Below are 13,031 nucleotides of genomic sequence, written 5' to 3' on the forward strand. Positions count from 1 at the left end.
AATTATGGGATGATGCAAAATGTCTTACTTGGAAAGCAATATTAGCATTAATGTGCATGCCAAATATTTCTGGTTCATCAATCAGGGGTAACTCCTCTATGTATTGTCTGTAGTCATTCAATAAATCAGCGTCAGGAGAATAGTAGATACCTAGACATAAACCAAACACAAGTCAAACAAATTGCAAATATGTATGTATCTGGCAAATGCGAAACATTAATCCCTAAATTAACAAAAATTACTAAATTCTTAAAAAACACGTCCAACAATTTTCATTTTTTTATTTGTATAACATATTAAATATGATAATAATAAATATCCCAATTATATAACATCCTAAGTTCGAAAACATTTGATTTCTATTTAATACACAAGGCATCAAATAATCATTTGACATATTTCCTAATGGATTATTTTAATATTTCCAAACAATGCACTGCCGCTGTTTATACTTATTACTTTCTACAAACTTTAAAGTGCACTGGACATTTTTATGGATTTAAGACTTAATAAATATATCATGATTATCATCAAAAATGTCTTACCAGATTCTGAATATTTGTATCCTTTCTCTAGAGATACAGGAGCAAAGAACCTCTTCAGCACGGTTCTCAGACATCTTTGATCAATGCCATCTGTGACACGTCCACCATAGGTGATCTGAAAGCAAAGATTGTTTCTTGTAATGTGGTAACTAAGATGGACATTTAATCTCATAACTTCTGCTTATTTCAATTCTCCGATCATTTTCCTGAGCTATATATATCATCCAAAAAGACTGTCAAGGAAGTATATGATTTTGAGATTACTGGCCTCTGATGGTCATCTCTGTATTTCATACCTCCACAGCTGCACAATAAAGGACACAAAAACAATCTAGTATCTAAAAATGGTTCTACGTATCGGTATATCAATACACATGTCAATATCTCACCTCTCCAGTAATATAAATGAGTGTGTCCCATGGAATCTCTCCATCAGCACAGAACATCTGCAGATTGAGGAGAGCACACTCGCGATCACTGTCACTGAATTCATACTGTAATAAAAAATAAGTGTACATTAGAAAATACAAATATACCCCTGACAAAAAAAAAGATTGTATGGGTTTTAGCAAAATATTAGATCAACGTTGGCCTCAAATTTGAACTATTCCTGTACAAAGCAAGATTTGGAAATACAATTTTTACCTTGATGTTCCAACCCAAGGGACCAAATTTCTTCCTCTCTTGGATAATGGCATGGAAGAAGCATATTCCAAACACAATCTTCCTCCATTCAAGACCAAGAACTGAAAAAGGCACAAAACTCTAAGTGATCTGTAGTAACTTGATGGGTGAAAAAATAACTTTCATGTGAACTTTGGAGTGTTTTAATTGATTTAAAAGCAAGAACAAAGACATGACATTATTAGGTTATGCCAAATTAAATAATATATATTATTTCCTTGTTGACAAAACCGATTTTCTCATTCAGAACTTACTGTGTTCCTCAAAGAACTGTGGTGTTATTTCAGTAAATGCTCTCTTGATATTCGCCCTAAGTCCCTTGGGGGGCTCATTGGTGACCTTGACACTGTTCTGCAGCACAGAGACAGGGAAGTGTTTTGAGGGCATGGAGCTGAGGTACAGGCGGAAATCCTCGTGGATATCATCTGGGGCCTCCTGTTGTCCCTTTACTATATTCTCCAGGGACAACATCCAGGAGGCTGCCAAGTGACAATTCTGAAATATTTAAAAGCAAACTTTATAATTTTGCTTCTTTTACTTCATTCAAATCTTTATCATATTCTGTGATTTTTAAAAATATATTTAAAAATAAAAATAGTTTCATTTAAAATTCACAAAATTACCTGTAAGAAGACCCAGTCTCCATTCTTGATAGATTCTGCAATCAACTTTTCAGCCACTGGACCTTGACCTTGCCCCAGGGAAATGGCCTGAATTCTGTAAAAACACAAATCATCGTTGAAACCTGACACAGAACTTTCAATGGCATCTATTATATTATTGATAAATAAATTTACTGGTATAAATGTCTAAAATAACTACATTCTTAACTTTAACTTACACATTCTTTTAATTATGAATCAAAGGATATTTTAATAGCTATAATACTATATGAATTTAGGGGCAGTATAAATCTTGCTCCAATAACAACACAATCATCCAAAAACTGAATTTCAAAGATGTTTTAATATCTTTCGAAAACTGAATTAATTTAGTTTTTCTCAAATTACATTTTCAATCATATTTCTTACTTGTCAGTGTATCCTCTCTCCCTGGCAAATCTTAAGAAGGCCCCCATGGGGTCAGAACCAGTGCTGAGCACAAACACCAGGGGGGTCACTCTGGTCATGTTCTCATACAGAGTGGCCAGGTCAACAGATGGACTTTCAACAAAGGACTGTCCAAGGTTCTGGCGGACAAAGTTTGTGATGCTCAGCATGACCTGAACAAGGCAAAAAGGTACATAATGTATAAATAAAAATGTTGACATACTAAAAAGCAAATATGTAATATGGGATGTCATTAATTATGGTATGTAATCTTTGAATTTACTGCAACTTAGCTGAAAATGGAACCAAAATTTAAATACAAAATTGAATTGCTAAATATTCATAATTATAACAATATATTTTTACTGATGATCTACAACATTTAATGAATTGTCCTCCTTATGGTTTTCAATATTTTACCTTCTCTTCAGCAAAACACTTAATAGCAACAAGTTTCTGGAAGCTAGTCAGTCTCATGTTCCAGTGCCCTTTAGTTTTGCCATCATCCTTTGGTGGTTCTTCTCCCTCTTTCAAGGGGGTTGGCTCTGGGGGCAGCGGGCCATAGGTGGGCCAGGTGTCAGGATTACAACTCACCTGGAATTTAAAAACCCAAATCAGTTCCTGAAAACTTTACATTTTTGCCTGTCTTACTAAGCTTGTTCTTTCTTCCATCTTGGTCTGTTTTTTTTTTTTTCATGATATTCTCTTCAAATTTTTATTAATTTTTTATTAACATAACTGGTCTTTTGTTAGTATTAAAGTAATAGATTAATTGTGAAATTTCATTAATTTCGACAAAAACAATACTTATACAGAAATTAAATAAAAATTAAACATAACAATTTCAAAATGTCTAAATCAAATATAAAAATCTATCAAAATACTGAAATGCCCTTCACAAACAAGAGATTAATATTCTTCAACTTTTTAAAAATTCATCTACTTACCCTGAGATCTCCCATCTCCACAAAGACAGGTGTGGCCATGATATCATTATGTATACCACTGAACACTGGCAGAGTGTCACTGAGGTCACACAGGGTGTTCCAGGTGCCTTGGTGGATCCAGTCCACATCTGGTTTTGGTGGACGTTGCTGAAAAACAAGACAAATCATTAGACCAAAAATATTAAGTTACACAGTATAGACTTAGACTAGATAAAATATTGAAAATGGGCTCATATTGTTTAATCAGATGTTGAAAAATTAAACTGATTGTTTTATTAATGGAATTCTTTATTGAAAAACCTAAATATCATGAGAAGCTTATTAGACATTGCAGGCAAAGATACCACTGAGGCACACTGGGTGCATTAATGTATATTTTCAATATAGTCTATCTACTATTAACACTCTTTAATGGATTAACGGGTTTCATTCCTGATTTTAGAACATCCATGTTTGTATATGCTAAAACTCAAGATGACTACTTACTATTAAGATGCTAATGTCTCTCATGTAATACAGTATGTTTCTCTTACCTTGTCCATTCCTGCTGCCCCTCTGAGGAAGAAGTTCCACTCCTCTGGTGTAATCTCTCCTCTCTCACGCATGATCTCTCCACACAACATGAAGGAAAACACCAGTTTGTCCTTCTCAAATAAACCTCTGCAAAAGTAACCAGCAAATACTTGTGTTGACAAAATTCAAGAAAATAAGAAAAAAAATTACTAAAATCATTTTTGCAGCTCCAACTGTCCTTACATACTGTTATATTATGCAAGAAGATGCAGAAAAAACGCCTGGCAAAAGAAGAAAACTGACTAGGCATATAGTACATAGCTAATGTGTATAGCTGATGTCACTTAGCATAAAATAATAATAATAATGATAATTACCTGGCCACATTTTCATAGACCACCCTGGTAGTTGAGTCCAGCAGGATTTGTAACCTGACACTCAGATCATCACTCTTCTCACTGTTTTGGATGGTCATGTTGAAGAGCTGGAAAAAGTCACAAGAGACATTTTTAATATCATCAAGAAACACTGTAGCAATATATCCTTTATGAGTTGCCTGCCAAAATTCAACAAGTATGAAGTCTTATATCTTATTGGAAATTTCAATGGTAGTCATTTTGGCTGTTTCAAATTGTTCAAGGTTTTTGTTAGGGCATTTAGGCTAAATTTACTGCCTATTGGACAATTATAGCTCACCTGTTTAAAGTACTTCAATGAAAACTGGTACATGGGATCCACCTCCCCCATGTCTGCCACCACAAAGTACATGACAGAGCCCCTGGTGGCCACACTCCTGTATTTCTCTCTGGCAATGGTGATTTTCTCCTCAGTTTTCTCAGCCTCAGCCAGACGCTGAGTGATCACTCCAGATGTCACCTTGGACTCATTAAGAGTGTTGATCAACTCCTCATTGTCTAATATATTGCCCTCTGACTCAAAGAGCAGCTTCAAAATTCTGTCTTCTATTTGTTTCAGTTGGTTCTTGTCAGCATTGATTCTGACAATCAGTTGATTTCTCTGCTCCTCAAGGTCTGGTCTTTCCAAGCTCACAACCTCTCTGAAATGAGAGCAATAAAAAATTAAAAATAATACTATGCTGATCAGCTTACAGATGATGTTCAATGATACAGCAAAATGGTTTGTATATCTAATTTAAGAAAATAAAGAAATTATAGGAAAAAAACAAACATGATTCACTTTACAAAAACCACCACCATCACCATCTATTTATAATGATACCTTACAAAAAGAAAATAAGTGAACTTAAACAAGATATAAGACAAATTTAATGGAGACGCATTACTGTAGAAAAATGCACTATTAAGGTGGTAATTGTGTACTCAAATAGCTATCTACACTCACTTTAATTTTTACTTTCTTTTCTATTAAAAGAGTTAGAGCTTCATTACTTGTCTAAACTCATCTAAAATAACTTAATGGATTATTTTTTTCAAAAAATTCTACTGCCTCCAACATACCCCAGCAGCTGGTCCTCAAGTCCAGATTTGGTGACAGTAAAGTTGATGATTGTAACCTTGATGCAGACCTCTGGCAAGTAGAGAGGATTGGACATCTTAGTGGTCATATAGAAGCGGAAATTTCTGTCATAATCAATGTCACTGTCTCCAAGGCGAATAAGCAGACGACCTCCCTAACAAGACAAAAATGATTCATAAATGAAAAAGCCACAATCAAAAAAGAAGAAAAATATGTACCACAGAGTACAAATTCTATAGTTTAAATATAATTTACCTGTTAGAAACTAAAACAATGCACTGATCCAATACTTGGAAAAGAGTTAAATATTTCTTTCCACACGTCATGCTCAAAAAAAAAAAAAAAAAAAAAAACCTAATATTACCTGTATGAAAGTTTGTTTCAGCAGAACAGGTTCCAAGGCAGGATCCAAAGTTTCTCCAACATCCTCCATCAACACAGGCATACCAATACGGATACAGTTCTCTAGGGTTCTGAGGAAGGTCCCATCGGTCAGCTTGACCACCTTCAGGCCATTCCTGGCCTCTCTATTCCTGACCCATCTGTTTGCCTGCTCCTGGGGGTCAATCATCAGTGGCCATCTTCTACCACGGGTCACTAAGATGGCGTTCTCAGTGGACACCTGATCTCTGGGCAAACCATCCGTGTTCCACTGTCTGATTTCAAAGGGGTCAGCAAGGACACTGGCTAGTGTCATGCCATCTGTGATAGGAATGTCCAGTGATTTGCAGTGTTCTATCCAACTAGAGACCAGTTCTTGTCTGTAGACGCTAGTGAAGGCGCCATAGTATGCCACACAGGCTGCAGCCACAAATACATCACCTATCACGTTGCCAATCTGCACCTCAAAATCCTGTGAAAGCAAAAATGACAACATGAAACTGCATTAAATGTACATTTATTCTATACATGTATCATAATTGCAACAACCTATAATATTTTTCAAAAAAAGAGTTGGCAGTAGTACATAAGTGTCGCATAAATCAGATCATAATGCATACATATTTTTTTACCTCCGCCAAGGAGGTTATGTTTTCACCCCTGTCTGATAAGTTTTTGGTGGTGATCCGGATCAATAAGCAATCAATAATCAATAATAATCAAAAATTGCTGCCTTGGCAGAGGTCTGCGCTCTCAGAGTGCTTTTCTAGTTTTTTATTACATCGTTTCCCACTTACAGCAACATTCATCTCCCATCTATCTTTCTCATCTCCCAGAGCTGTAGTCAGCTTGGAGGCACGCTTCAAGCGCCCTGCGGTCTGGGCAAGTTTCTTCTCCAGGGTTCTCTTCTCATTGATGCTGTCATCATAGCTTTTCTGCAGGGTGGCAATCTTCTCCTCCACAGCTGCCAGCTTGCTCTGCTTCTCCCTCAGTGTGCTCATTACAGCCTCTAGTTCTGACTCTGCAGCTGCTAGCCTGGGGAATGATGATCATGATGAAAATGACATTTCATTCAAATAAATGCATCTCTTATATTACATTAAACTAAAGTTTGGTTAAGGAAATTATAATCATTCCATTTTGTTAAAATTTACCACTGTATGTAAGTTTTCATAAGTAATTTTTTTAACTGACACACTAATTCTACGTTTTATGGCTTCATACAAAACTGTAATGGAAAACTGCATTATATCCCCGAAGCAGTAAAACTCTTAACAATGTATTTCCTGGAAAATCCCATGGTTAAACAACATGAATTGGTTTGTAAAATGTTGGAGCTTACTTTTGTCTCTTAGGCTCCACAGTTCTGTAGACTCTGGCATACAAATCCATGGCATTCACCCACATACACAGTGATTTACAGGCCTAGAAATAATAATATCAAATATACCATAGCTCAATGCTGGCACATTCAAGCACTACAATCAGATGAGAACAATTCTGTTATGACTAAAGAATATAAATATATTTATTCTGGAACAATTTACCATTGATTTGAAATTAACATTTTTTTGCAATAATATCCAAACAGTATGAAAATTCTTTTCACATACATTTTCTATGTAAATAACAAACTATTATATTTTTATCATTAAATATGTATTTATAACCACATCATCCGTACCTTTGATACTTTCTCAACTGTCTCTGGATTGAATTTGGGATTTTCGATATATTTCTTCAATTTTTTCAACATGGAGTCTGGAATGTTGTCTTTATCATAGTCGACCAATTTCTTTAAAAACTGAGAGTCACCAAGAACAGCTTTAGCAGATGCCCAGTCAGTTCTGAAAAGATATTATTCAAATACTTAATAAATTCCAGTTCAAAAACTACCAGACCCTACAAACATTAGGACATGAAATTATTATAAGCTGTCTTCCGCATAAACCTAAATTAATGTTTATTTTATTTCTTACCAGTTATTTATCATGAGTATAAATGATCAGTGCTCAAATATTTTTGCTTACTGCCAATATTTAATATTAAATAATAGATATAAAAAACTGCAAAAGAGGTGTTTCAACTTACTTCTGTCCCAGTAAAATACATACGGCTTCCATGACAGTCTGTACCAGCTCTGGGGGCTTGGTGAACACACGCACCTCAGAGATGTCATTCTTATCCAGAGCATCCAAAGCCTGAAATATAAAAACAATTGTTGTCAAATTAAACAAATTCAAGAATAAAATACAATGTAAATATATAAATACATCTAGATGACTTGTAAATTCCTTTGTAATAAAACAAACCCACATACAAACCATCAAACATTCTATCATGACAACAGGTACGCATGGGTTTCAAATAAGATTTTTAACAATTGCACAATAATTTTTCTTGGATTTTTCTTCCTTGTCTCTGAAGAACATATTTTCTTTATAGTATATATTTAAATTTAGTGGTTCTTACTTTAGTTGCTGCACTAAGTGCAGGTAAAGCTTCATCCAGATCTTTCTGAGCATCATCAGCAATGGCTTTAGTCTCCTCAGCTTTCACCTTGGCTACAGCTTCATCTTCCATGACTACTTTTCTCACCTACAAGAATAATGACGAACTGATTATTTGTGTTATGGTTCAAAAGACTTTTTTCACATTAGTCTGCATTTCAGAATGGATAAAATCCAGCCTTTTGAGCTTCATACTCAAAACACGCCATATATAAAATTTTCACACTGTAGCAGAAACAAGAGAAAATCTGTAGGAAAAAAATATGAGACCTATATTTCCAGTCCATCTCATATGAATAGATATACCCATACTCTTGCTTTGATTTTCTTTTAGTAGATGAACACATTCTATTTATTTCTATGTATAATCTCTATACAAACTAATTTGTTTATTTCATTTCTCCACAGAAGTTGTCAAATATTTCAGATTCATTAAATCATTGTCACCCTGTATCAATACACTATGTATAGAGAAATAAAATAGAAAATGAACTTTACAGCCTATTACTTACAGCATCAGCTTTCTCCTGATCCACCACCAGTCTCTCCATGAGAGCATCTGTCTCCACAGATTTCTTCTTCAGCTCAGGCTCCAAAGCCACCAGTTCCACCTGCATTTTGTCCACCAGTTCATTGGTCTCCAGAATCTTGATCAAACCATTCTTAACACGGTCACGAGCAGTCACCAGTTGCCTGGACACAAAAGAGGAAGAAAAAACTGGGTCAACAGTGAGAATTCATAGTGAAAACATGTTCATGAAAAAATTGAATTGTTCATCAAATTTACTGACTCAAGTCTTGTAATAAAACAAACATGCTGGTGAAAATGGTGGCAAACAAAACAACCAAAACAAGCTCAAAAAAAATATAAATAAATAAATAAATAAATAAATAAATAATAATAAATAAATACATAATAATAATAAATAAATAAATAAAATTATAAATAAATATATATAACAGACAAACAAATTATTAAATGAAATTATTACATGGTAAAAAATTCAAATGTTATTAGATTTACGAAACTTGAATTGACAAATGACCACATACTTTTTCTTTTCTCCCAGCATGCTCATATAGAGATTGATAAGCTCCAGGTAACTGGTAGGTGTGGTGTAGTAGCGCCTCTTTAACTCTGTGTAGAACCTCTCAGACATTTCACTCACACTGGTGTGGATTTCACAGCACATCTCAGCAACTTTTTGCTGTCAATTTTTAATTTGAAATATAATAACTATAAACAATACACAGACACCAATTATTATATCTAAGTGTTTGTTTTAATCAAAAAATCATTTCTGAATTCAATCTGAAATCAATAATTTAATACCAATAAGGTATAGATGTTTATTATATTTTATAATCCAAAAGCACAAGCGTGAGTGCATAAATATCAGACATGTTAATGCAGATACATTCTTGGTATGAATAAGGTCAATTTAATCACTGTTTCATTAGCTACATCAGTAACAACTCTATAATATGAAAAATAGAAAATCAAATATAAATTATTTCTCTCACCTTAAGATCATCTCTGCCAAGGTCAACATTAGCAAAGAATGAGTTAGACACTCCAAGCAGAGCTTCCCTGGGCCACTCAATAAACCAATCTATAGTACAGCAGTTCACCAGGGATGGGAACATACGGCAACGAGAACGGAAAGCATTGCCCACGGGACTCATACATAATACAATGTGAAGATTGTTCCTGTAAAGAGAGAGAGACTGATTAAATATACATGACATAAATGTGTACTGCAGTATTGGTCTGCATAAACATGTAATAGGACAGTGGTATGGAAATTATCTAACTTTGAATCTGTGTGGTATTTGTCTGGGGTCTATATAACAATGGATCACATAAAAGTTAATGTATCTTGATGTTTGATGAAACAAAATGAAATTTTCAGAAAAAATTACTAATATGGTGGGCTGACCAAGATCAGGATAATTTATGTATTCAAAGTTGAACCCGTTTGGTACGAAAATTTGACTGAAAATCACCTGACTCTATTGATAGCAAATTCATAGATGGCATCTCTGTTGCCCTCAGGTATCCCAGCCTCCTTTGCTCCAGGTCGACAGGCAATGATCAACCTTTCCAATTCATCTGATTCAAACAAGTTGGGAACTTCACCAGAGTTTAGGATGTTGTTGATGTCCTCCAGGAATTCTTCAACAACAATCTTTGGGAGAAAAATATATTTTTGGTATCATAAATATCATATTTTTGATATAATGTCTGAATAATTGAATAATAAGCAAGCCTATTTTAATCATTTTGACATTTTATCCTACAAATACTGACACATTTTTTACGATGTATATCAATGTCTTTTTATTCATACAAATACCCATGACATACCTGAGTGTCCGTGAACAAGAACACCGTGTCTTGGTTTTGACTGCCAGCCAGATCATATAATTTCTTCAAGTCTTCATGGAATGCATCATAGCCGTAACCTCTGGACAGCTCAATTTGGAAGCACTGATAACCACACATGTGGGAGGCCAACCTGAAAGTAGAAGAATACAAAATGATAGGGTTTTTCATTCTCAAAATATATTCTAAAAACATCAAATGATATTAAAAAAAAAAATGTAATATAAAAAAATCTTACTATATATCAGGTGCAATGCAATTCGAAAAACAATAATAATATGCATACTGAAACTTCTCGTACCTTGTCAGAGACTGTTTCCCAGTGCCTCCCACTCCCACCAACAAAGCATTGCCTCTTTCCTGACGAATCATACGGGCAATTCTTGACACATGTTCAATGGCATCCAAGAAAAACACCAGCTTCATTTCCTTAGAGCTGCTCATGTTGTAGTCATCTAAATACTGTTGATGATAAAAAGAGTGCATACAGCAATTGTCTTTATAATTAGGATTAAGTTAAATTAAATACTGCATAAATATTCCATTTTATGATTCAAAAGAGGGACCCCCCCCCCAAAAAAAAAAAATCTTATAGATATCAACACATCTATAAATACTTAACGGAAAGTTTCTAATTAGTTGTTACTTACATCTGTGAGCACACTGCGGATCTTGTCAATGTTACTGAGCTCTTCATACACTCTATCAGCTTTTTCTGCTCCAACTTTTATGAAGTCTCCAAAGATGATAGGATGTGTTGTGAAAGAGTCTGGGTCCACATTCTGTAGGAACAGAAAAAGGTTTTCATTCATGCACTTTATGATACAATTCTAGATTCAGTTACAAAAATGAGGCGATTAACCTGTATATTTCATTTATTTTTCTCACTGAATAAGGAATCTGGGGCCATGTTTTGCTTTTATTCAACACAAATTTTTATCTATTTACTCTTATATAGAAAAGACAAAATCTAAAATTAAAAATGTATCAAAAATATTATTATTTCCAAGATAATTCTAATATAAGAATTATATAGTATGAAATAAGTTAAGAATGTTTTTCCTCTCACCTGGCCAAAATGTTTTGATGCCATCTCAGCCATAATGGTATAGAAGTAGCTCTTGTCCTCATTGTTGATCAACCTGTCATGGAAGACACGCATAGCCTCATGACAGAACAGTCTGAAGATCTGGTTGTTATCACGAATGACACCAACATCAGCTTGGAGAATACCTAAAAATGAAGACATTATGTGTACCATTATCTGTACAACATGATCAAATGCGATAGTTCATGAGGATTTATTTTGATTAAAAAAAAAAGACTAAATGAAATTTCACAACATGAATTGAATGTTAATTCAATAATTCAGATAGATAAATAGGAATAATGACTAATTTTACCCAGTAACTATCATAACCAAAAAGTATGTTTCAACTTAAACAGGTTTTAATATTTAATATTCTAAGAAATAATTTACTCTTAATAACTTAAATGCTTTACTAAGTACAGTTGCAATACTTAAACAATAGTTATATCATAAAATAAACCTAATCAAAACAGATGCATCCATGCACCCATGCACAAACACTCATAGACACACATGCAGAGCACTTACCCTGGATACACTTGGACAAATCCCTAAGGTTGAAGATGTAGTGTGACTTGGCTGGTGTGGGCAGGAGATCAGTACTCATACGGTTATAGATCTCCACAGCAGCTCCTACTATACCCTCAGCACACTGCTTCACAGCTGCTGGGAAGTCAGACAGGAATCCTGTCAGAATGGCCTGGAAAATAAATTTTATAATCATTTCATTTACATTGCAAAAACTGCAAGGATATTTCAGTCCTTACATTTATAATTTTAGCTTCAGTCCAAAATTTGTTTTTTAGTACTTCAAATAATCATTCAAGCATACAAGAGGAAAATGGTAATTAAATCAATTCGGGACCAAATTATGGATATTTTTGCTTACTAGATATGTTTTGTTATAAAAACATAATACAATGACATAATTATCTTTTCTTCTCTCCCTACCTTAAACATGTGCTTCAGTGTGTGTTCAGCAGGTGTGGGAATGGTGAACATGCTGAAGTGACGTATGAAACGTGGTGTCACAGGGTTACGTCCTCCTCCTGGTGGTGCACACGCTGCACAGATTATCACGTCCTGAAGAGGAAAACTAGAGGATCAGAGAGGCGATACCGCCTCCAAATATTGTACCACCAGCTGGAGCAAACGCATTCATATAGACCCCCACATACACAAAATAAGGGACACAGCCGCCAGTTTTGTGCTTGACAAGCTGTAAAAATGCAATCAACAAGAATTTTTAAACTATTGCAAAAAATATATATGGTACAATCAAATTTAAGTTCTTCGTAAGGTAGGTCAAGGGTCAATTTCAAGGTCACAGTAAATTGCCAGTATATGACTTCCTATTCAAGTTCAAGAGTAACTATGGACCTATCTCTGTCAAGTTTAAAGTTAAAAGAGAAAGAAATTAGCAGAGTTC

The 13,031-nt window shown here is 34.5% G+C and overlaps 1 protein-coding gene across 1 annotated transcript in view; it reads right to left on the bottom strand.

Moving 5' to 3' along the window:
- LOC106172395 (dynein axonemal heavy chain 6) overlaps window positions 1-13,031 on the bottom strand; it is a 45,976-nt gene that overhangs the window by 3,477 nt on the left and 29,468 nt on the right. Inside the window, exons 43-71 of the mRNA XM_013553082.3 lie at window positions 12,554-12,685; window positions 12,131-12,302; window positions 11,582-11,745; window positions 11,163-11,294; window positions 10,814-10,974; window positions 10,495-10,645; window positions 10,134-10,315; window positions 9,651-9,837; window positions 9,180-9,334; window positions 8,639-8,819; window positions 8,089-8,214; window positions 7,708-7,817; window positions 7,301-7,463; window positions 6,959-7,041; window positions 6,414-6,651; window positions 5,600-6,088; window positions 5,217-5,389; window positions 4,435-4,795; window positions 4,116-4,222; window positions 3,759-3,885; window positions 3,226-3,372; window positions 2,699-2,872; window positions 2,261-2,451; window positions 1,853-1,946; window positions 1,484-1,724; window positions 1,191-1,291; window positions 935-1,039; window positions 546-660; window positions 29-150 (exon numbers count right to left, since the gene is read on the bottom strand). Of these exons, the coding sequence (XP_013408536.1) occupies window positions 29-150; window positions 546-660; window positions 935-1,039; window positions 1,191-1,291; window positions 1,484-1,724; window positions 1,853-1,946; window positions 2,261-2,451; window positions 2,699-2,872; window positions 3,226-3,372; window positions 3,759-3,885; window positions 4,116-4,222; window positions 4,435-4,795; window positions 5,217-5,389; window positions 5,600-6,088; window positions 6,414-6,651; window positions 6,959-7,041; window positions 7,301-7,463; window positions 7,708-7,817; window positions 8,089-8,214; window positions 8,639-8,819; window positions 9,180-9,334; window positions 9,651-9,837; window positions 10,134-10,315; window positions 10,495-10,645; window positions 10,814-10,974; window positions 11,163-11,294; window positions 11,582-11,745; window positions 12,131-12,302; window positions 12,554-12,685 (4,884 nt within the window). The remainder of the gene's footprint in view (window positions 1-28; window positions 151-545; window positions 661-934; window positions 1,040-1,190; window positions 1,292-1,483; window positions 1,725-1,852; window positions 1,947-2,260; window positions 2,452-2,698; window positions 2,873-3,225; window positions 3,373-3,758; window positions 3,886-4,115; window positions 4,223-4,434; window positions 4,796-5,216; window positions 5,390-5,599; window positions 6,089-6,413; window positions 6,652-6,958; window positions 7,042-7,300; window positions 7,464-7,707; window positions 7,818-8,088; window positions 8,215-8,638; window positions 8,820-9,179; window positions 9,335-9,650; window positions 9,838-10,133; window positions 10,316-10,494; window positions 10,646-10,813; window positions 10,975-11,162; window positions 11,295-11,581; window positions 11,746-12,130; window positions 12,303-12,553; window positions 12,686-13,031) is intronic.

This window comes from Lingula anatina, chromosome 2, assembly GCF_051362555.1.
Source record: "Lingula anatina isolate TDL-2025a chromosome 2, LinAna3.0, whole genome shotgun sequence".
In the NCBI taxonomy this organism is placed as follows: Eukaryota; Metazoa; Brachiopoda; class Lingulata; order Lingulida; family Lingulidae; genus Lingula; species Lingula anatina.